At 45.2% G+C, this 23,737-nt stretch overlaps 1 protein-coding gene across 1 annotated transcript in view; it reads left to right on the top strand.

The window, feature by feature from the left end:
• Positions 1-23,737, top strand: part of LOC124012069 (lipopolysaccharide-responsive and beige-like anchor protein) — a 419,063-nt gene that overhangs the window by 38,880 nt on the left and 356,446 nt on the right. The window contains exons 2-5 of the mRNA XM_046325448.1: positions 6,271-6,357; positions 6,642-6,786; positions 13,469-13,569; positions 20,159-20,254. Coding sequence (XP_046181404.1) covers positions 6,271-6,357; positions 6,642-6,786; positions 13,469-13,569; positions 20,159-20,254 — 429 coding nt within the window. The remainder of the gene's footprint in view (positions 1-6,270; positions 6,358-6,641; positions 6,787-13,468; positions 13,570-20,158; positions 20,255-23,737) is intronic.

Raw genomic sequence — 23,737 nt, 5'->3', positions numbered from 1 at the left:
GACTGAAATTGGAGGGCCTGGATTTTACGACTCTTTTCAGTGTGCCCACAACAATGGGTTATTCCCTGTTTTGTCCTTCTATGCTGCCATCGCTGCTCAGTCAGACCTCCATAGTGGAGGCAAGGAGGTGATATTTGTGTAGTTTTACTGCTAAGTGGCAGGCGGCTCCCTCATGGCCCTGCCTCCTGCAGGTTATAGTCTGTATCCCAAATGGCACCCTATTCAAAGTGCACTACTTCTGAACAAATGGGGAATAGGGTACCATTTGGGATGCGGCCAATAGTCTGACTCTGGATGATTACATCATTGATTGAGGTAATAGATTCGCTGAGCTCTGTGTGGCTCACCACATGTTAGGCCAGCGGTGCTCCTACTCCAACGATGAGTTGCAAGGTACACAGGAGGAAGTGCAGCAGACTGTATTGTAGTACTTTCATCAGTCTGAGGTTTTCTGTTGCTTCAGGCTCAGTTTGTAAAATAATATTTCCAGTGACCGTTCTGCTGTGGGCTGCTTGCTCTGATTTTCATGCGTTTCTTGCCAATCCATACAAATACTGTCAAAGTACTCCTAACTTGATCTAAACCAAAGCTACATCCCATAGATTAATTTATAACACATTTGAATTCTAAACTGCCATAATTCTAAGCTCTAATATCAAATATCAGCAGTGAGATATGAGGTAGGCATTTCTCAATTAAACTCCGGGCACCAGAAGACGATTAAACATGATAAATTAAGCCTATTAAAACCCTGCTCAGTATTACAAAAAAAAAATAGCTGAGATTTTTTTCTTTACTGATAGTTCTCTCCCATCGCAGTGGGGGATGATGAGGCTTTATCTGGAAGGGCAAACATGAAGGCCAGTGAGATATTAATGGTAGTTAGGAAATACTTATAAATGCAGGGAACTTTTGTTCCAAAATGGGCACGGTATCATTTGCGTAACTTCAAAGTTAGGCGAGTGGGTTATACTATTAATTATAGACTGGGTGGTTCAAGCCCTGAATGCTGATTTGGCTGACAGCTGTGGTATATCAGACCATATACCACGGGTTTGATAGAACATTTATTTTTACTGCTCTAGGTAACCAGTTTATAATAGTAATAAGGCACCATGGAGGTTTGTGATATGTGACCAATATACCACGGCTAAGGGCTGTATTCATACACTCCACATTGCGTTGTGCGTAAGAACAGCCCTTAGCCGTGGTATTTTAGCCATACACCACACCCCCTCTGGGCTTGTTGCTTAATTAAACTGAATTTGTGCCAAAAATAACTTTTTCTGTGGTGTTCAGTGTAAGGAAGTGGAATTGTGGTCAGTGATCATAGTACTTGCCCATAGAAGGCAGTTTCTATTATGTGGTTTATGAATAGCTTATCTGTTTAAAACACATATTTTACTATCTCTGGCTGTCTGACCTGTTTTTGAAAACACACGCACGCACACACAGGCTGAGTGAAAACAGCTCTTTGGTACCCACACACTGACCTCCCTCTAGGCCAGTGCTGCCACCACTGTGGCCTCGCCCTCATGTGACTCCCCTCTCCCATCCTCTTTCCCCTGTCACCTGACTCTGATGGATGTCTGACTCGCCCAGAGTGTCAGGCTCGTAAATCACCTGTTACTGTGGCGAGTGCTGTAGAAAACATCCATTAACACAATCCCGACTGGGTGGGGGGTGGGGGTGGGGTCCCAAAATGCAAATGACTGTATGATTTATCAGCTACTGCAACGGGAGGAATGAAGGGAAGAGGGAAAGAATCACTGCTTTTATTGAACGTATTATATTTCATTTAACCTTTATTTAACTAGGCAAGTTCTTATTTGCAATGACGGCCTACCCCGGATGACTCTGGGCCAATTGTGTGCCGCCCAATGGGACTCTCAATCACGGCCAGTTGTGATACAGCCTGGAATCCCTTCCCTCCTCCACCCCTCTCTGGCCATTGGGCTCCCGAGTGGGGCAGCGGTCAGTGCTAGAGGCATCACGAATATATATATTTGGTTTGTTAGTGTGGGATCCATGGACGTATGACATGAGCGTGTGTTTGTCAGTCTGTTATCATTGCTTTTATCTCCTGGCTTGGTTGTCCATGGTGACAGGGGGCTACCCTGATTCCCCCCTTCTGTTAATCCTGCTTGACTCATTTTAATGGGACAGGTTCCCATCAAACACAGCTTGAGGATATAATTTCATCCCAATCAAATTGTCTTCTCACCGCCTGTCGACAGGCCCTTCTTGTCGATTCAACACCTTGCGCCCCAGCTTACAATATTTGTTGACATGTGCGTTGTTATTTTCCTTCTTATCACTTTCTATTAGGCAGGGTTCAATCATAAAAATGTCATCGCCACTATTAAATAAATGACAAATCATGACATTTATAGCTTGTACAATATATTTCCAGACACAAAGAACGTTATTCCTTCCTTAGCTATAGGTCTCTCTCACACACACACACACACACACACACACACACACACACACACACACACACACACACACACACACACACACACACACACACACACACACACACACACACACACACACACACACACACACACACACACACACACACACACACACACACACACACACACACACACAGATAACCTTTTCCATAACGCTGCTAAAGGTAGCATAATAAATTCATTGACACCCTGCTGGCGTGGAAATAATACGATTCATGTTTTTGGAGGCAAAACATGTTTGCACATAGTGTGTGTGCACAAACACCAGCTGAGAAACACAACACACTGGCAGCACTGAGATGAAATGAATAATATGCATGAAAGGTAAAGTAAAAGCCAGGTTTCAAACATGAAACACATAACTGACAAAACAACTCGTCTATCTATAAAATATCTACATTTATTTTCTTTGAATGTACTCATTACAAATCTTGCATTTACAACAAAAATGACGCGTTATATAGGCCTAAACCTTTTGAAAGCAATTTACTACAACTACTACTAATAGAATTGGAACTGGGAAAATTTTTATTTAGTATTAGCTAGAGTCTGAGTTTTATCACATCCTAGATGACAGTTCTGTATGATGTCTCTGTTATCAAAGCTGTAGGGTGATCCTGACTAAGATGTCACGTCCGCCAGCGCCAGTTGTTGCCATGACCTTCTCACCCAACCAGCCCTTCTGCTGTTGTGTTTCTGGTGCATTGTGTTTGAGAAGTATGGAGGTCAGACCGAGGCTAGAGAATACGACTACAGCCTGTATACCACTCAGGACCAGGGTATGTGAGTGAGGAGCGGAGGAGCGGATCGTACCCCATTTGACGGGGCACAGAGCGAGTTTCCCAAAAGCTGGGGCGTCAGCCTTCTCGCCCGCTCCAGTAGAGCTCACTTCACGAGCTCAGGGTATGCCCGGCCCAGCATGCATCTGTAGTCTACTTGTGTGCTGCTATAGCTCCTTGATTTAGCTACTGTCATGGAGCTCACTAAATATTTTCATAAAGAATCTGATAAAACACACAGGTGAAAAATCAAGGTGACTTACAAAGATGGAAAATGAAATAAGACTTATTACTATGTGCTACTTACTACACTAACAGGAAGGAAAGAGGTGGGGGGCTAGCTAAGTGTGTCATGTAGCAAAGTATTTATGAACTAAAAATCACTTCTCTTATCTTTACAATAGGCCTTTATTGATTTTGGCCCAATAGGCCAGGCATATTACCTCTTTCAAGGAGCTTTCCGTTTTGCTAGGGTTATTTTACCTAAAATCGTTAAGGCCTACCTACAGAAAACAACAACAGCAGCAGCAGCAACAACAACAATTATGCATCCTGCCAGCCTGACGAGAGTGGCCCAGAGGGTGTTTAGCATCCCCAGTGGCTCTGCAAGCGTGGAGAGGGTGTTCTCTGTTGCTGGCCTGCTCTCCAGGCACCAACGCATGAGCCTGAAGCCACAGACTCTAGCCAAACTCCTGTTTCTAAAAATTAATTAAAGGCATTGTATACTGAGCCTAGTGAGGCATGTTTATTTTAATTTGTATTTCATTTTCAGTAAGTCACAGCAAAAATGTGAAATGTATAGACTATAATGATTGAATACAACATGTTGTTTAAATAATGAGAGCTTAATGTATGGCCTGGACTGCATGTCCATGTTCCCTGAAAAGTATTTATTTGCAGGCTATAGCCTTGAAATAATGTAGCCTAAATAATTAATTTTATTTTCTTAGACTACCTGTCTGGCTCCTGACCTATTTATGATGTTTATATGCTGTTTAATAACGACATGTAGCCTTTTTGAAATAATGAGTGCTATTTACAGTCTTTCTTACTGTTATGAGAATTTCGTTATCAATGTTCATAAACTTCAATTAATCTACTCAGTCTGCAACCCAGAGTTTGTAAGGTTCTGGTTTAAATTACAGACAGACAGAGTTCCCAGCTTACAATAGTCAAAATGTTTATTCACGAGAGCACTCTGTATAAAGACCATTATACAAAGACATCCATTTTATACCTTTCTCCTGCACATACTTCCACACAAACAGTAGATATCCTACACACATACATACACACGAACAGTAGATATCCTACACACATACATACACACGAACAGTAGATATCCTACACACATACATACACATGAACAGTAGATATCCTACACACATACATACACACAAACAGTAGATATCCTACACACATACATACACATGAACAGTAGATATCCTACACACATACATACACACAAACAGTAGATATCCTACACACATACATACACATGAACAGTAGGTGAGTTGTATCCTTCTCCATAGTTCTCACCACTGTGTATCACTACCCAGCCAACAGTTCCATTCCCCCGAGATTAGAGAAACCTTGAGAAGTACTCCCTGTCCTATCATACGTTTCTCAGAGTTCTAGCCAGGTCGGGTCAAACACAGTTTAATTGTTCTCGGTATTTTCTTAGGCACATACACACACACACACGCACACACAGGTCTCTTCTGAACCTCGGTGGACTTACGCTTAATACTTTAATTATTCCTTATACATGCTACACAAACTATAATCATTAATAGTTAGGTTTCAGGGTGGAATTATTTAATCATTATCTTTAAACATATAAATTCCCTTAACTTACACTTGTTGTTTTATTTCAATTATTTTCATTCAAATTAAATGGTTTGGTTTAAATACTTCAAAACCAAATGGTAGTTCCAGGTAGTCACAAAAATAGATGGGTTGTTGGTTAAATTGGGATTTTAATGGCAATTAAGCAGTTTTTTTCCCCTCCTGTGATCAGGGAGAGGTTTTTAGGGAGCGGTTGGGAAGGATGTGGAGTGCCGGAGCGGTCTTTCCCACCACTCAATTCCTCTCACTCTGCTCAGGACCAGGCAGGGTTTTATCCTCCTGTGAGCAGGGAGAGGTTTTTAGGGAGCGGTTGGGAAGGATGTGGAGTGCCGGAGCGGTCTTTCCCACCACTCAATTCCTCTCACTCTGCTCAGGACCAGGCAGGGTTTTATCCTCCTGTGATCAGGGAGAGGTTTTTAGTGGAGCGGTTGGGAAGGATGTGGAGTGCCGGAGCGGTCTTTCCCACCACTCAATTCCTCTCACTCTGCTCAGGACCAGGCAGGGTTTTATCCTCCTCGATGTGTTTCATTTCAGGGAGGAATGACTGCCCTCCGCTGTGCCCTTGTTCACTTGTCTACACAGAATATGACCGCATTGAGGTGAAATAGGGCAGAGAGGAGTGGAGCATCTTTCTGTATTGAATCCCAGCCTGCTCCATTGTTCACATCCTTGTACACATCTGAGACAACTGGATTGGATAGGTAACAGCAGTATGATAGAAGCTAGGCGGAATAAAGCTCAACCCATTCCTCTAATCTAGTTGTCCAGCAGGCCTGATCCACAGAGGAGCAGCTGTTTAGAAATACACCGTCCGGCTTGGTCCAGGGATTTGGTTATGCAGTTGATGTGGCCCAGGAACCTGTGCCAGGGGTTTTATGTCCTAAAAAAAGGACACAAATAGGTGTGAGGGAAAAGCTCAGTGGCATATGCTAATGCAATTGCATTGGAGATGTTGTTTTTGAATTGCGTAGGTTGATGAATCCTCTCTCTCTCTCTCTCTCTCTCTCTCTCTCTCTCTCTCTCTCCCCCTCTTTCTTTCTTTATTTCTCCCTCTTTCTCATTCTTTCTCACTTTCTCTCGCTCTCTCATTCACTCCCTCTCATTCTCTTTCTCTCACCCTCATCTCTCCTCTCTCTTTCTTCTCTTCTCTCCTCTCTCTCTAGTTGGTGGGGGGCCAGTTTGACCTGGAGATGAACTTCATTATCCAGGAGAAGGACAGCATTGTGTGCATGGTGGAGCTGCTGGACAAGGTGGGTGCTACACACACAAAATGAAATGGAACAATATGTATAATATAATCTATGGTGGATGAGTTGTGGCTGTACACACGGAGAAATACACACACAGATTTTCTGCCAGCCCACCCATCGTAGTCTCATTGACTTGAATGGGGATGCCCATTCTAGTAATTGTAGTCCTATTTCTATGGGTACATGTTAGCGGTGGAGGTTTGTAAAGCGCTTTGAGCATCTGGCAAATCTCTTTCTAAATCGGATCCATTATTATTATTATTATTATTACGTCTGGTTCCCAGTGTGAGCCCACTTGCCAGGCGGAGGTGTGGAGTATCTTCACGGCTATCCTGAAGAAGAGCGTGAGGAACCTGCAGGCCTGCACCGACACGGCCCTCATCAACCTGGTCCTGGACCGCGTGGCCCACACTGACAGCATGATCGCAGGTACTGCCACAGTAACACCAGAGGCCAAAGTCATTTCACTCCAAAGTAATGAGGTCACCCCAGTCCTCAGTACAGTATTTAGCATGCTGACACCTACCTACAGGGCTGTCTAGTTCCCCTGCAGTGTGGATGATTGTCTCAGTCATAATCATTGTCCAGTGGTTCTCCAAGTCCTGTGTTTTTATACCTTTTTAAATCCAAAGTAATGACCACTGCCTCAGTCCGAATGATTCCCTACTGTACAGGTATCAGCCTTAGAATGAGGAAGTGAGATAGCGGTGTCTAATGCTCCTCACCTTCCCTCATCAAGCTTAGCCAGCTAACGGCACAATTTTGTGTGTGTCTGAAAAGAGACTACTTTGTCCTGCAGCAACTCAAGCACTGAGGAGGTGCGGATACCCATGGACGGACGGACGGACAGACAGACACACGCATCATCATCATCATTAGATTTGGAGTGTGTGTGTAGACCTGACAACACCACTCAGCCTCGCGCTAACCCACTGCCCAGTCAGAGAAGTGACTCCCACACCAGTCAGTAGACACAGTCACCAGCTTCAATCACTCACCAGACTCTCACCCAGTTACTAATGAGGCCAAAATAACTCTTCAAAAGCTCAGTGATTGACCACTGGCCTAGCAGAGCAGGATAATCAGCCTTAGCATAATGAAACCATTAGCCCAGGGAACATTAACATGCAGTCCAGGCCAGACAGACAGACAAACCCAGGGAACATTAACATGCAGTCCAGGCCAGACAGACAGACAAACCCAGGGAACATTAACATGCAGTCCAGGCCAGACAGACAGACAAACCCAGGGAACATTAACATGCAGTCCAGGCCAGACAGACGGACAAACCCAGGGAACATTAACATGCAGTCCAGGCCAGACAGACAGACAAACCCAGGGAACATGAACATGCAGTCCAGGCCAGCCAGCCAGCCAGACAAACCCAGGGAACATGAACAATGCAGTCCAGGCCAGACGGATAAACCAGGGCAACATGAACATGTAGTTCAGGCCAGACCGACAAATAAACTATTTTTACACTAATGTGCAAACCCGAATTGACTGCACTTGCCCTGATATCTTCTTTTCACGTCGTCCTTTCAGCACGTCTCTGGCAATTATGGTGTAACCAGGGCATTGCAATATGTTTTGACTCTGCTTGGCTCAGTAGTGTGAAATGGGCATTAGGCTGTTAAATCAGACGGCCTCTCTCCCTCTCCTTCCATGGCTGGTGTGTGTCAGTCCTCTGATGCCCCAGGTCGCTCTGGCAGGCTATAGAACCTCCACAGTACCTGATGAAAATGGTCCTCCATGGCAGTAGCCAGTAATGTGTCGTATTATAGGCTGAATGCCAGGGGGAGTGTGCATTGATAAGCCAATCAATACACATTACTGGCTAATGCCAGGAGGACCATTTTCATCCCAGTGAACAGAGAGAGATGTTCTATAGCCTCCCTATAGCCAACCCCCCCGTTGTTGTCTTAGCTAGCTCTCCCAATCAACACCCGGGATTGCTCTATGCCTCGCTTTATGTCTCTCTCAAATGTCAATATGCCTTGTATATTGTTGTTTAGGATAGCTATCATTGTTTTAGTTTACTGCGGAGCCCCTAGTCCCACTCAACATGCCTCAGATACCTCCTTTTCCCACCTCCCACACATGCGGTGACCTCACCCAGCATAACTAGTGCATCCAGAGATGCAACCTCTCTTATCATCACTCGGTGCCTGGGTTTACCTCCACTGTACCCGCACCCCACCATACCCCTGTCTGCACATTATGCCCTGAATCTGTTCTACCACACCCAGAAATCTGCTCCTTTTATTCTACGTCCCCAACGCACTAGACGAACAGTTTTGATAGTCTTTAGCCGTACCCTCATCCTACTCCTCCTCTGTTCCTCGGGTGAAGTGGAGGTCAACCCAGGCACTCTCATTTGTTGACTTCTGTAACCGAAAAAGCCTTGGTTTCATGCATGTTAACATCAGAAGCTTCCTCCCGAAGTTAGTTTTACTCACTGCTTTAGCACACTCTGCCAACCCTGATGTCCTTGCCATGTCTGAATCCTGGCTTAGGAAGGCCACCAAAAATTCTAAGATTTCCATCCCCAACTACAACATTTTCCATCAAGATAGAACTGCCAAAGGGGGAGGAGTTGCAATCTACTGCAGAGATAGCTTGCAAAGTTCTGTCATACATTCCAGGTCTATGTCCAAACAGTTCAAGCTTCTAATTTTAAAAATGAATCTCTCCAGAAATAAGTCTCTCACTGTTGCCGTCTGTTATAGACCCCCTTCAGTTCCCAGCTGTGTCCTGGACACCATATGTGAATTGATTTTCCCCCAGCTATCTTCAGAGCTCGTTCTGTTAAGTGACCTGAACTGGGATATGCTTAACACCCCGGCAGTCCTACATTCTAAGCTAGATGTCCTCAATCTCACACAAATCATCAAGGAACCCACCAAGTACAACCCTAAATCCGTAAACATGGGCACCCTCATAGACATTATCCTGACCAACTTACCCTCCAAATACAACTCTGCTGTTTTCAATCAGGATCTCAGCGATCACTGCCTCATTGCCTGCATCTGCTATGGGTCCGTGGTCAAACAACCACCCATCATCACTATCAAACGCTCACTAAAACACTTCTGTGAGCAGGGCTTTATAATCGACCTGGCCTGAGTACCCTGGAAGGATTTTGACCTCATCCCGTCATTCGAGGATGCTTGGTCGTTCTTTAAAAGTAATTTCCTCACCACCTTTCAAAAACAGATATAGCCCTTGATTCACTCCAGACCTGACTGCCTTCGACCAGCACAAAAACATCCTGTGGCGGACTGCAGTAGCATCGAATAGTCCCTGCGATATGCAACTGTTCAGGGAAGTCAGGAACCAATACACGCAGTCAGTCAGGAAAGCAAAGGCTAGCTTTTTCAAACAGAAATTTGCATCCTGTAGCTTTAACTACAAAACGTTTTTGGACACTGTAAAGTGCATGGAGAATAAGAGCAGCACCTCCCAGCTGCCCACTGCACTGAGGCTAGGTAACACTGTCACCACCGATAAATCAACGATAATCGAGAATTTCAAATGGCATTTCTCTACAGCTGGCCATGCTTTCCTCCTGGCTATCCCAACCCCGGCCAACAGCCCCCTGCCCCGCAGCTACTTGCCCAAGCCTCCCCAGCTTATCCTTCACCCAAATCCAGATAGCAGATGTTCTGAAAGAGCTGTGAAACCTGGACCCGTACAAATCAGCTGGGCTAGACAATCTGGACCCTCTCTTTCTAAAATTATTCACCTCCATTGTTGCAACCCCTATTACCAGTTTGTTCAACCTCTTTCGTATTGTCCGAGATCCCTAAAGATTGGAGAGCTGCCGCGGTCATCCCCCTCTTCAAAGGGGGTGACACTCTAGACCCAAACTGCTATAGACCTATATCCATCCTGCCCTGCCTTTCTAACTTTTTCAAAAGCCAAGTTAATAAACTGATCACTGACCTTTTCGAATCCCACCGTACCTTCTCCGCTGTGCAAGCTGGTTTCCGAGCTGCTCATGGGTGCACCTCAGCCACGCTCAAGCTCCTAAACGATATAAGTGCCATCGATAAAAGACAGTACTGAGCAGCCGTCTTCATCGACCTGGCCAAGGCTTTTTCGACTGTCAATCACTGTATTCTTAAAGGCAGACTCAACAGCCTTAGTTTCTCAAATGATTGCCTCGCCTGGTTCACCAACTTCTTCTCAGATAGAGTTCAGTGTGTCAAATCGGAGATCTGTTTTCCAGACCTCTGGCAGTCTCTATGGGGGTGCCACAGGGTTCAATTCTCGGTCTGACTCTTTTCTCTGTATATATCAATGATGTTGCTCTTGCTGCGGGTGATTCCCTGATCCACCTCAACGCAGACGACACCATTCTGTATACTTCTGGCCCTTCTTTGGACACTGTGTTAACAAACCTCCAAACGAGCTTCAATGCCATACAACACTCCTTCCGTGGCCTCCAACTGCTCTTAAACTTTAGTAAAACTAAATGCATGCTTTTCAACTTTTTTGTCACCAAAGCCCCATATACCACCCACCACTGCGACCTGTATGCTGTCATCGGCTGGCCCTCGCTACATATTCGTCGCCAGACCCACTGGCTCCAGGTCCTCTAAGTCTTTTCTAGGTAAAGCTCCGCCTTAGCTCACTGGTCTCGACTACAACACCCACCCGTAGCACTCGCTCCAGCAGGTATACAGTGGGGAGAACAAGTATTTGATACACTGCCAATTTTGCAGGTTTGCCTACTTACAAAATATGTAGAGGTCTGTAATTTTTATCAGGTACACTTCAACTGTGAGAGACGGAATCTAAAACAAAAATCCAGAAAATCACATTGTATGATTTTTAAGTAATTCATTTGCATTTTATTGCATGACATAAGTATATGATCACCTACCAACCAGTAAGAATTCCGGCTCTCACAGACCTGTTTATTTTTCCCCACTCGTTACCTGTATAAAAGACACCTGTCCACACACTCAATCAAACAGACTCCAACCTCTCCACAATGGCCAAGACCTAGGGATACAATTGTAGACCTGCACAAGGCTGGGATGGGCTACAGGACAATAGGGCTACAGGACAATAGGCAAGCAGCTTGGTGAGAAGGCAACAACTGTTGGCTCAATTATTAGAAATTGGAAGAAGTTCAAGATGACGGTCAATCACCCTCGGTCTGGGCCTCCATGCAAGATCTCACCTCGTGGGGCGTCAATGATCATGAGGAAGGTGAGGGATCAGCCCATAACTACACGGCAGGACCTGGTCAATGACCTGAAGAGAGCTGGGACCGCAATCTCAAAGAAAACCATTAGTAACACACTACGCCGTCATGGATTAAAATCCTGCAGCGCACGCGAGGTCCCCCTGCTCAAGCCAGCCCATGTCCAGGCCCGTCTGAAGTTTGCTAATGTCCATCTGGATGATCCAGAGGAGGAATGGGAGAAGGTCATGTGGTCTGATGAGACAAAAATAGAGCTTTTTGGTCTAAACTCCACTCGCCGTGTTTGGAGGAAGAAGGATGAGTACAACCCCAGGAACACCATCCCAACCGTGAAGCATGGAGGTGGAAGCATCATTCTTTGGGGATGCTTTTCTGCAAAGGGGACAGGACGACTGCACCGTGTTGAGGGGAGGATGGATGGGGTCATGTATCGCGAGATCTTGGCCAACAACCTCCTTCCCTCGGTAAGAGCATTGGAGATGGGTCGTGGCTGGGTCTTCCAGTATGACAACGACCCGAAACACACAGCCAGGGCAACTAAGGAGTGGCTCCGTAAGAAGCATCTCAAGGTCCTGGAGTGTCCTAGCCAGTCTCCAGACCTGAACCCAATAGAAAATCTTTGGAGGGAGCTGAAAGTCCGTATTGCTCAGCGACCGCCCTGAAACCTGAAGAATCTGGAGAAGGTCTGTATGGAGGAGTGGGCCAAAATCCTTGCTGCAGTGTGTGCAAACCTGGTCAAGAACTACAGGAAACGTATGATCTCTGTAATTGCAAACAAAGGTTTCTGTACCAAATATTAAGTTCTGCTTTCCTGATGTATCAAATACCTATGTCATGCAATAAAATGCTAATTAATTACTTAGAAATTATACAATGTGATTTGTGTTTTGTTTTAGATTCCGTCTCTCACAGTTTAATTGTACCTATGATAAAAATTACAGACCTCTACATGCTTTGTAAGTAGGAAAACACTTGTACTTGTTCTCCCCACTGTATCTCACTGGTCATCCCCAAAGCCAACACCTACTTTGGCCACCTTTCCTTCCAGTTCTCTGCTTCACTGAAGCTGGAGACTTTTATATTTCCCTCACTAACTTTAAGCATCAGTTATCTGAGCAGCTAACCGATCGCTGCTGCTGTACACAGCCCATATGTAAATATCCCACCCAATCTACCTACCTCATCCCCATATTGTTTGTATGTATTTGTCTGCTCTTTTGCACACCAGTATTTCTACTTGCACATCTATCACTCCAGTGTTAATTTGCTAAATTGTAATTACTTCGCTACTATGGCCTATTTATTGCCTTACCTCCTCGCGCCATTTGCACACAATGTATATAGACTTTCTTTTTTTATTTTCTATTGTGTTATTGACTGTACGCTTGTTTATTTCAAGTGTAACTCTGTGTTGTTGTTTGTGTCGCACTGCTTTGCTTTGTCTTGGCCAGGTCGCAGTTGTAAATGAGAACTTGTTCTCAACTAGCATACCTGGTGAAATATAAAAATATTTACAATAAATAAAAATACATTGATGGGGAATGGCATAGCATTTCTCCACATTTGCCATAATGTGAAAATATGTGTACTCAACAAATAAAAGGTGATTTGGTTTGCATAGTATTTTAAGTGCTGAATATCTGATTTAAGTATTTTTCGATGTCCTCTTTAGTATGAAGTGTTTTTGGTCTACTTGTAATCAATCCATAAAAAAATGTATTAGCCAAGTAACAAGAGGTCACACAACGATGTTACTTTGGTTATAGAGGTTCTGGAACATCCCTCTGTATGTGTTTTTTCACTTGGACTCTGTTCAAGTCCATTGTTAGGCTGTGGTCAGTTTCCCCTCTTCACATATGTCATGTTTAACCTGTGTGTGTCCCTTCCCTCTTCCAGACCTGATGGTGGACATGCTAGGGGTGCTGGCCAGCTACAGCATCACAGTCAAGGAGCTGAAGTTGTTCTTCAGCAAACTGCAAGGAGAGAAAGGCCAATGGGTAATTCAACTAGTCGAACCTTCATTCCGTACCGCCCTGTCATATTTGTCTTGTAGAGAGCATGGGGAATGTGCTAGCATCACTTCAACTGGTGGCCTGTACACATCCTTTTAGCCTCTCTGCTCTGGTACCATACATCACACTGTGTAGTGCCGACACACCATCGCTGTCTTTTGAGCTAATCCAAAAAACATTACTGCATTATTAATGTGTAATAACTTGAGGAAGTTGCGTCTTAGCTCTGATATATGAAGGCAGTTTTATCGTTCTACCTTCTACTGGGTAATGTTATGATTTAAGGAGAGGGTAAACTGATCTTTGATCAGTGTTAAGAATTAAATCACACATATTTAACAGTTGAACATAAATAGGATAGTACTATCATTAGTTAAAAATAGTATCTACAGTGGGACAAAAGTATTTAGTTAGCCACCAATTGTGCAAGTTCTCCCACTTAAAAATATGAGAGAGGCCTGTAATTTTCATCATAGGTACACTTAAACTATGACAGACAAATTGAGAAAAAAATCCAGAAAATCACATTGTAGGATTATTAATGAATTTATTTGCAAATTATGGTGGAAAATAAGTATTTGGTCAATAACAAAAGTTTATATCAATACTTTGTTATATATCCTTTGTTGGCAATGACAGAGGTCAAATGTTTTCTGTAAGTCTTCACAAGGTTTTCACACACTGTTGCTGGTATTTTGGCCCATTCCTCCATGCAGATCTCCTCTAGAGCAGTGATGTTTTGGGGCTGTTGCTGGGCAACACGGACTTTCAACTCCCTCCAAAGATTTTCTATGGGGTTGAGATCTGGAGATTGGCTAGGCCACTCCAGGACCTTGAAATGCTTCTTACGAAGTCACTCCTTCATTGCCCGGGGGGTGTGTTTGGGATCATTGTCATGCTGAAAGACCCAGCCACGTTTCATCTTCAATGCCCTTGCCGATGGAAGGAGGTTTTCACTCAAAATCTCACGATTCATGGCCCCACTCATTCTTTCCTTTACACGGATCAGTTGTCCTGGTCCCTTTGCAGATAAACAGCCCCAAAGCATGATGTTTCCACCCCCATGCTTCACAGTAGGTATGGTGTTCTTTGGATGCAACACAGGATTCTTTGTCCTCCAAACACGACGAGTTGAGTTTTTACCAAAAAGTTATATTGTCGTCCAAGATGGCGTAGCAGTAAGTCGTCCTGTTGTGTCGTGTCCCTTGTATATATCGTTTCTTTTTTGTTTTTACATATTTTTCTTGGGATATCTCTTTAAAAACATTTTGCTAAACCTAAGCTTCCAAATACTCTCCTGCAACCAGCCTCACCCAATGTAGCTATTTTTCCTAAAGTATTTATATTTACTTCGAAACCGGAACCCCTCAACTGAAGCTAGCCAGCTAAACACCAGCTATGCTAGCGGTCATCAGCCAACCTTTAGCTCGGAAAGCTCTCGCCAGTTCGAACAACGCGACTCTAACCAGAGCATAGCGGAGCTATTTATTTTTCATCCCCGGATTCCCACCGCAAACGGAACATTTTTCAGCTGGATCTTCACAACTAGCTATCTAGCTAAACCGCAACCCCGGATGATTACTCCTGGCTAGCGTTTCCACCCACTTAGCTTGAAGCTAGCCCGGCCAGAGCACCTGTGCTACCACCGTAGCATACTCCTGGGCTACAATGCCCAGGCCCACGACCGGTCTATCGATGTCACCGCATGAAGAGGAATAAACAGACTCACCCCATTGCGTCTCTCACTGTTGACGCCTGCTACCGACCCCCCCCCCCTCAGCTCCCAGCTGTGCCCTGGACACCATTTGTGAATTGATCGCCCCCCCATCTAGCTTCAGAGTTTGTTCTGTTAGGTGACCTAAACTGGGATATGCTTAACACCCCGGCAGTCCTACAATCTAAGCAAGATGCCCTCAATCTCACACAAATCATCAAGGAACCCACCAGGTACAACCCTAACTCTGTAAACAAGGGCACCCTCATAGACGTCATCCTGACCAACTGGCCCTCCAAATACACCTCCGCTGTCTTCAACCAGGATCTCAGCGATCATTGCCTCATTGCCTGTATCCGCTACGGAGCCGCAGTCAAACGACCACCCGTCATCACTGTCAAACGCTCCCTAAAACACTTCTGTGAGCAGGCCTTTCTAATCGACCTGGCCCGGGTATCCTGGAAGGACATTGACCTCATCCCGTCAGTTGAGGATGCCTGGTCATTTTTTAAAAGTAACTTCCTCACCATTTTAGAGCAAGCATGCTCCGTTCAAAAAATGCAGAACCAAGTACAGATACAGCCCTTGGTTCACTCCAGACCTGACTGCCTTCGACCAGCACAAAAACATCCTGTGGCGGACTGCAATAGCATCGAATAGTCCCCGCGATATGCAACTGTTCAGGGAAGTCAGGAACCAATACACGCAATCAGTCAGGAAAGCTAAGGCCAGCTTCTTCAGGCAGAAGTTTGCATCCTGTAGCTCCAACTCCAAAAAGTTCTGGGACACTGTCAAGTCCATGGAGAACAAGAGCACCTCCTCCCAGCTGCCCACTGCACTGGGGCTAGGTAACACGGTCACCACCAATAAATCCATGATAATCTAAAACTTCAATAAGCATTTCTCAACGGCTGGCCATGCCTTCCACCTGGCTACTCCAACCTCGGCCAACAGCTCCGCCCCCCCCCCCCCGCAGCTCCTCGCCCAAGCCTCTCCAGGTTCTCCTTTACCCAAATCCAGATAGCAGATGTTCAGAAAAAGCTGCAAAACCTGGACCCGTACAAATCAGCTGGGCTTGACAATCTGGACCCTCTATTTCTGAAACGATCCGCCGCCATTGTCGCAACCCCTATTACCAGCCTGTTCAACCTCTTTCATATCGTCTGATATCCCCAAGGATTGGAAACCTGCCGCAGTCATCCCCCTCTTCAAAGGGGGAGACACCCTGGACCCAAACTGTTAAAGACCTATATCCATCCTGCCCTGCCTATCTAAGGTCTTCGAAAGCCAAGTCAACAAACAGATCACTGACCATCTCGAATCCCACCGTACCTTCTCCGCTGTGCAATCTGGTTTCCGAGCCGGTCACGGGTGCGCCTCAGCCACGCTCAAGGGACTAAACGATATCATAACCACCATCGATAAAAGACAGTACTGTGCAGCCGTGCAGCCGTCTTCATCGTCTTGGCCAAGGCTTTCGACTCTGTCAATCATTTTCTCATATTCTTATCGGCAGACTCCGTAGCCTCGGTTTTTCTAATAACTGCCTTGCCTGGTTCACCAAGTACTTTGCAGACAGAGTTCAGTGTGTCAAATCGCAGGGCATGTTGTCTGGTCCTCTGGCAGTCTCTATGAGTGTGCCACAGGGTTCAATTCTTGGGCCGACTCTTTTCTCTGTATATATCAATGATGTTGCTCTTGCTGCGGGTGATTCCCTGATCCACCTCAACGCAGATGACACCATTCTGTATACTTCTGGCCCTTCTTTGGACACTGTGTTAACAAACCTCCAAACGAGCTTCAATGCCATACAACACTCCTTCCGTGGCCTCCAACTGCTCTTAAACGCTAGTAAAATCAAATACATGCTTTTCAACCGTTCGCTGCCTGCACCCGCATGCCGGACTAGCATCACCACCCTTGATGGTTCCAACCTAGAATATGTGGACATCTATAAGTACCTAGGTGTCTGGCTAGACTGTAAACTCTCCTTCCAGACTCATATCAAACATCTCCAATCTAAAATCAAATCTAGAGTCTGCTTTCTATTCCGCAACAAAGCCTCCTTCACTCACGCCGCCAAACTTACCCTAGTAAAACTGACTATCCTACCAATCCTCGACTTCGGCGATGTCATCTACAAAATAGCTTCCAACACTCTACTCAGCAAACTGGATGCAGTTTATCACAGTGTCATCCTTTTTGTTACTAAAGCACCTTACACTACCCACCACTGCGACCTGTATGCTCTAGTCGGCTGGCCCTCACTACATATTCGTCGCCAGACCCACTGGCCCCAGGTCATCTACAAATCCATGCTTGGTAAAGCTCCGCTTTATCTCAGTTCACTGGTCACGATGGCAACACCCACCCGTAGCACGCGCTCCAGCAGGTGTATCTCACTGATCATCCCCAAAGCCAACACCTCATTTGGCTGCCTTTCCTTCCAGTCCTCTGCTGCCTGTGACTGGAACATATTGCAAAAATCGCTGAAGTTGGAGACTTTTATCTCCCTCACCAACTTTAAACATCTGCTATCTGAGCAGTTAGCCGATCGCTGCAGCTGTACATAGTCCATCGGTAAATAGCCCACCCAATTTACCTACCTCATCCCCATACTGTTTTTATTTATTTACTTTTCTGCTATTTTGCACACCAGTATCTCTACCTGCACATGACCATCTGATCATTTATCACTCCAGTGTTCATCTGCAAAATTGTAATTATTCACCTACCTCCTCATGCCTTTTGCACACAATGTATATACTCTTTCTTTTTTCTACTGTTATAGACTTTATTGTTTACTCCATGTGTAACTCTGTGTTGTTGTCTGTTCACACTGCTATGCTTTATATTGGCCAGGTCGCAGTTGTAAATGAGAACTTGTTCTCAACTAGCCTACCTCATTAAATAAAGGTGAAATAAAAATAAATAAATAGGGAGGCCCATTGATCGGTGTGGAATCAGATTGCCCCATTTCGTTGACAATCTGCTTTTGTGCTTCTCCATTTCCACACACACACACACACACACACACACACACACACACACACACACACACACACACACACACACACACACACACACACACACACACACACACACACACACACACACACACACACACACACACACACACACACACACACACACACACACACACACACACACACACACACACACTCTGCTAGCTCTGTGAAATATTATCTGAGGGGGTTGGCAAGAGATGATGCGTCTATCAGGAGTCTCTCCCTCACAGGATTTGAACAGAGTGAACACAGTGTGATATGCTTACTGCAGCCTCCACAGAATTTAAACTGACAGAGGCCTTGTCGGAAGAAAAGCTCATCAATATATTATGGAAGTTTATCAACGTTGATCACAGTTCCGTGGGCTCTGATCTAAAGCGGGTGACCTTGCAGCATCAACGGGAATGTAAAGTAGATCAACAGAACTACTGCATCCTCAGTATAATGTTTCTAGAGAGTTCTCAACGAGATGTTGACTTGGTTAGTAGAGGTCAATATAGAGAAGCAGAAAATAGACCTGGACTCTGTAGTTGTGGAGATGTTGGTGTGTTGTTTGTTTTGCTTACCTGCCTGTGAACCTGAACATGTACAGGAAGTATTCAGACCGCCTTGCCTTTTTCCACATTTTGTTATGTTGTCGGCCTATTTTTAAATTGATTAAATTGTTTTTTTTCCCTCAATCGACACACAATATCCCTTAATGGCAAAGCAAAAATAGGTTTTTAGACATTTAAAAAAATGTACATAAGTATTCAGACCCTTCACACAGTACATTGCTGAATCACCTTTGGCAGCGACTCCAGCCATGTGTTTTCTTAGGTTTGACGCTACAAGCTTGGCACACCTTTATTTGGGGAGTTGCTCTCATTCTTCTCTATACATCCACTCAAGCTCTGTCAGGTTGGATTCCTGCGTTGTCTTGGCTGTGTGTCTAAGGTCCTGAGCCGTCTGTAGCAGGTTTTCGTCACGGATCTCTCCATACTTTGCTCCATTAATCTTTCCCTCGATCCTGAATAATGTGAGCATGATGCTGCCACCACCATGCTCAACTTAGAGATGGTGCCAGGTCCCTGCCACTGAATAGATGCTTTAGGTGGCCAAACTCAAAGCGGGCTGTCATGTGCCTTTTTACTGAGGAGTGGTTTCCGTCTGGCCACTCTACCATAAAGGGCTGATTGGTGGAGTGCGGCAGAGATGGTTGTCCTTCTGGAAGGTTCTCCCATCTCCACAGAGGAACTCTAGATCTCTGTCAGAGTGACCATCGGGTTCTTGTTCACCTCCCTGACCAAGCCCTTTCCCACCGATTGCTCAGTTTGGCCGTCGGCCAGCTCTCGGCAGAGTCTTAGTGGTTCCAAACTTCTTCCATTTAAGAATGATGGAGGCCACTGTGTTCTTTGGGACCTTCAATGCTGCAGACATTTATTTGGTACCCTTCCCCAGATCTGTGCCTCGACACAATCCTGTTTCGGAGCTCTACAGACAATTCCATCCGTGAATTTACAAAGATATCCAAACAAGTTGTAGAAATATCTCAAGGATGATCAACGGAAACAGTGAAGGGTCTGAATACTTGTGTAAATAAGATTTGTATTTGTAATACATTTGCAAAATGTATAAACCTGTTTTTGCTTTGTCTTTATTGGGTATTGTGTGTAGATTGGTGAGGATTTTTTGTATTTCATCAATTTTAGAATAAGGCTGTAACGTAACAATGTGGGAACAGGGAAGGTGTCAATACTCTCCCGACTGCACTGTGGCTTTACATTAAAGGGTGCGGTGCACCCTCATCAAAGTCTGTGGCCTCTCATCTTGTGCATGTTCTTCCCTCCAGCCTCCCCATGCGGTGAAGCTGCTGTCTGTCCTGAGGAGCATGACCCACCGGAACGGACCTGACTCCTTCTTCAGCTTCCCAGGGAAGAGTGCTGCTGTGAGTACAGTGACAACTCAATACACCTCCACATGCATACCGGAGTCTCAGACTGATCGTTAGAAGACCGTGTAGTACTCACCACCCAACTAGACTACAGTCTGACGCTACACCTGGTACGACACTATTCTCCTAAGCACTGTTCAAGTAGTGCACTATGTAAGGTAAAAGTTGTGTCAGACTTGTAGTGACTGGTATGAGTCTCGGTGAACGAGGTGTCTACGGTAAGGTAGTGGTATTTACAGCACCTCTGGATAGCTTCTAAATGGGCTACATCCTCTTGTGCTCGACTTCCCACATGATCCAAGGCCGGACGCATTAGCAATAACTAAGATGATGCATCCTGAATTGCCTATAAGCTCTGACCCAGCACACATCTTGGCTTCTATATCCTATAATGGCAAGGTTTACCAACCATATGTAGCTTGGGTCATACTGTGTTTCTGTGTGTGTGTTGAATAAGCAGCATGGGAAGAGGGGAGGCGCACAGATGCTAGCTAATCTTCCTCTGTTCTCCTTCTCCTCCCTTTATTCTAATGCTCCTAGCTGTCTTCCCTCTGTTCTTCTCAGTCCTTCATTCTAATGCTCCTAGCAGTCTTCCCTCTGTTCTCCTCCTCCCTTCATTCTAATGCTCCTAGCCGTCTTCCCTCTGTTCTCCTCCTCCCTTCATTCTAATGCTCCTAGCAGTCTTCCCTCTGTTCTTCTCCTCCCTTCATTCTAATGCTCCTAGCCGTCTTCCTCTGTTCTCCTCCTCCCTTCATTCTAATGCTCCTGGGCGTCTTCCCCCTGTTCTTCTCCTCCCTTCATTCTAATGCTCCTAGCCGTCTTCCTCTGTTCTTCTCCTCCCTTCATTCTAATGCTCCTAGCCGTCTTCCTCTGTTCTTCTCCTCCCTTCATTCTAATGCTCCTAGCCGTCTTCCCTCTGTTCTCCTCCTCCCTTCATTCTAATGCTCCTAGCAGTCTTCCCTCTGTTCTTCTCCTCCCTTCATTCTAATGCTCCTAGCCGTCTTCCTCTGTTCTCCTCCTCCCTTCATTCTAATGCTCCTAGCCGTCTTCCTCTGTTCTTCTCCTCCCTTCATTCTAATGCTCCTAGCAGTCTTCCCTCTGTTCTTCTCCTCCCTTCATTCTAATGCTCCTAGCAGTCTTCCTCTGTTCTCCTTCTCCCTTCATTCTAATGCTCCTAGTCTTCCCTCTGTTCTTCTCGTCCTTCTTCCTCTGTTCTTCTCCTCCCTTCATTCTAATGCTCCTAGCAGTCTTCCCTCTGTTCTTCTCCTCCCTTCATTCTAATGCTCCTAGTCTTCCTCTGTTCTTCTTCCATTCTGTTCTTTCTGTTCCTCCCTTCATTCTAATGCTCCTAGCAGTCTTCCCTCTGTTCTTCTCCTCCCTTCATTCTAATGCTCCTAGCAGTCTTCTCTCTGTTCTCCTCCTCCCTTCATTCTAATGCTCCTAGCAGTCTTCCCTCTGTTCTTCTCCTCCCTTCATTCTAATGCTCCTAGCAGTCTTCCCTCTGTTCTTCTCCTCCCTTCATTCTAATGCTCCTAGCCGTCTTCCTCTGTTCTTCTCCTCCCTTCATTCTAATGCTCCTAGCCGTCTTCCCTCTGTTCTTCTCCTCCCTTCATTCTAATGCTCCTAGCTGTCTTCCTCTGTTCTCCTCCTCCCTTCATTCTAATGCTCCTAGCCGTCTTCCTCTGTTCTCCTCCTCCCTTCATTCTAATGCTCCTAGCAGTCTTCCCTCTGTTCTTCTCCTCCCTTCATTCTAATGCTCCTAGCAGTCTTCCCTCTGTTCTTCTCCTCCCTTCATTCTAATGCTCCTAGCAGTCTTCCCTCTGTTCTCCTTCTCCCTTCATTCTAATGCTCCTAGCAGTCTTCCCTCTGTTCTCCTTCTCCCTTCATTCTAATGCTCCTAGCAGTCTTCCCTCTGTTCTCTTCCCCTCTGTTCTCCTTCTCCCTTCATTCTAATGCTCCTAGCAGTCTTCCCTCTGTTCTCCTTCTCCCTTCATTCTAATGCTCCTAGCAGTCTTCCCTCTGTTCTCCTTCTCCCTTCATTCTAATGCTCCTAGCCGTCTCCGAACTCATTCTCACCCCTTCCTTCTCATAGCAGCAATCCCTAAGCTGCTTTTTCCAATACCTTTTTTATCTATCCAGCCATTCAGACAGCCAGCCAGCCATTTGATTTAGTGAGTGAAAGTATAACATATAAGTCCCCTGGGAATGTTCTGTTATGCCCCTCTCTTTCTCTTAAAATAGAGCAGTTTTCTAATACACTTCCTGGTATCAATGGGTTTAAAAGTGTGGACTTAGTGAAGCTAACTCAGTTAAGATGCTGTTGCTGACGTCTTCAATGTAATGAAGGATGACAATTTATCAGACGTAGTCCCAGCTATGATTTCATACAGTGGGGGAAAAAAGTATTTAGTCAGCCACCAATTGTGCAAGTTCTCCCACTTAAAAATATGAGAGGCCTGTAATTTTCCTCATAGGTACACTTCAACCATGACAGACAAATTGAGAAAAAAAAATCCAGAAAATCACATTGTAGGATTTTTCATTAATTAATTTGCAAATTATGGTGGAAAATAAGTATTTGGTCAATAACAAAAGTTTATCTCAATACTTACTGTTATATACCCTTGGTTGGCAATGACAGAGGTTAAACGTTTTCTGTAAGTCTTCACAAGGTTTTCACACACTGTTGCTGGGATTTTGGCCTATTCCTCAATGCAGATCTCCCCTTCAAAGATTTTCTATGGGGTTGAGGTCTGGAGACTGGCTTGGCCACTCTTGGACCTTGAAATGCTTCTTACGAAGTCACTCCTTCGTTGCCCGGACGGTGTGTTTGGGATCATTGTCATGCTGAAAGACCCAGCCACGTTTCATCTTCAATGCCCTTGCTGATGGAAGGAGGTTTTCACTCAAAATCTCACGATTCATGGCCCCACTCATTCTTTCCTTTACACGGATCAGTTGTCCTGATCCCTTTGCAGAAAAACAGCCCCAAAGCATGATGTTTCCACCCCCATGCTTCACAGTAGGTATGGTTTTCTTTGGATGCAGCTCAGCATTCTTTGTCCTCCAAACAGACGAGTTGAGTTTTTACCAAAAAGTTATATTTTGGTTTCATCTGACCATATGACATTCTCCCAATCTTCTTCTGGATCATCCAAATGCTCTCTAACACACTTCAGACGGGTCTGGACATGTACTGTCTTAAGCAGGGGGACACGTCTGGCACTGCAGGATTTGAGTCCCTGGCGGCGTAGTGTGTTTCTGATGGTAGGCTTTGTTACTTTGGTTCACTAGGTCCCCCCCGTGTGGTTCTGCGATTTTTGCTCACCGTTCTTGTGATCATTTTGTCCCCACGGGGTGAGATCTTGCGTGGAGCCCCAGATCGAGGGAGATTATCAGTGGTCTTCTATGTCTTCCATTTCCTAATAATTGCTCCCACAGTTGATTTCTTCAAACCAAGCTGCTTACCTATTGCAG

This window comes from Oncorhynchus gorbuscha, linkage group LG24 (assembly GCF_021184085.1).
Source record: "Oncorhynchus gorbuscha isolate QuinsamMale2020 ecotype Even-year linkage group LG24, OgorEven_v1.0, whole genome shotgun sequence".
Lineage (NCBI taxonomy): Eukaryota > Metazoa > Chordata > Actinopteri > Salmoniformes > Salmonidae > Oncorhynchus > Oncorhynchus gorbuscha.
The sequence above is the reverse complement of the archived record's forward strand: the minus strand, read 5'-3'. Positions and strand labels throughout refer to the sequence as shown.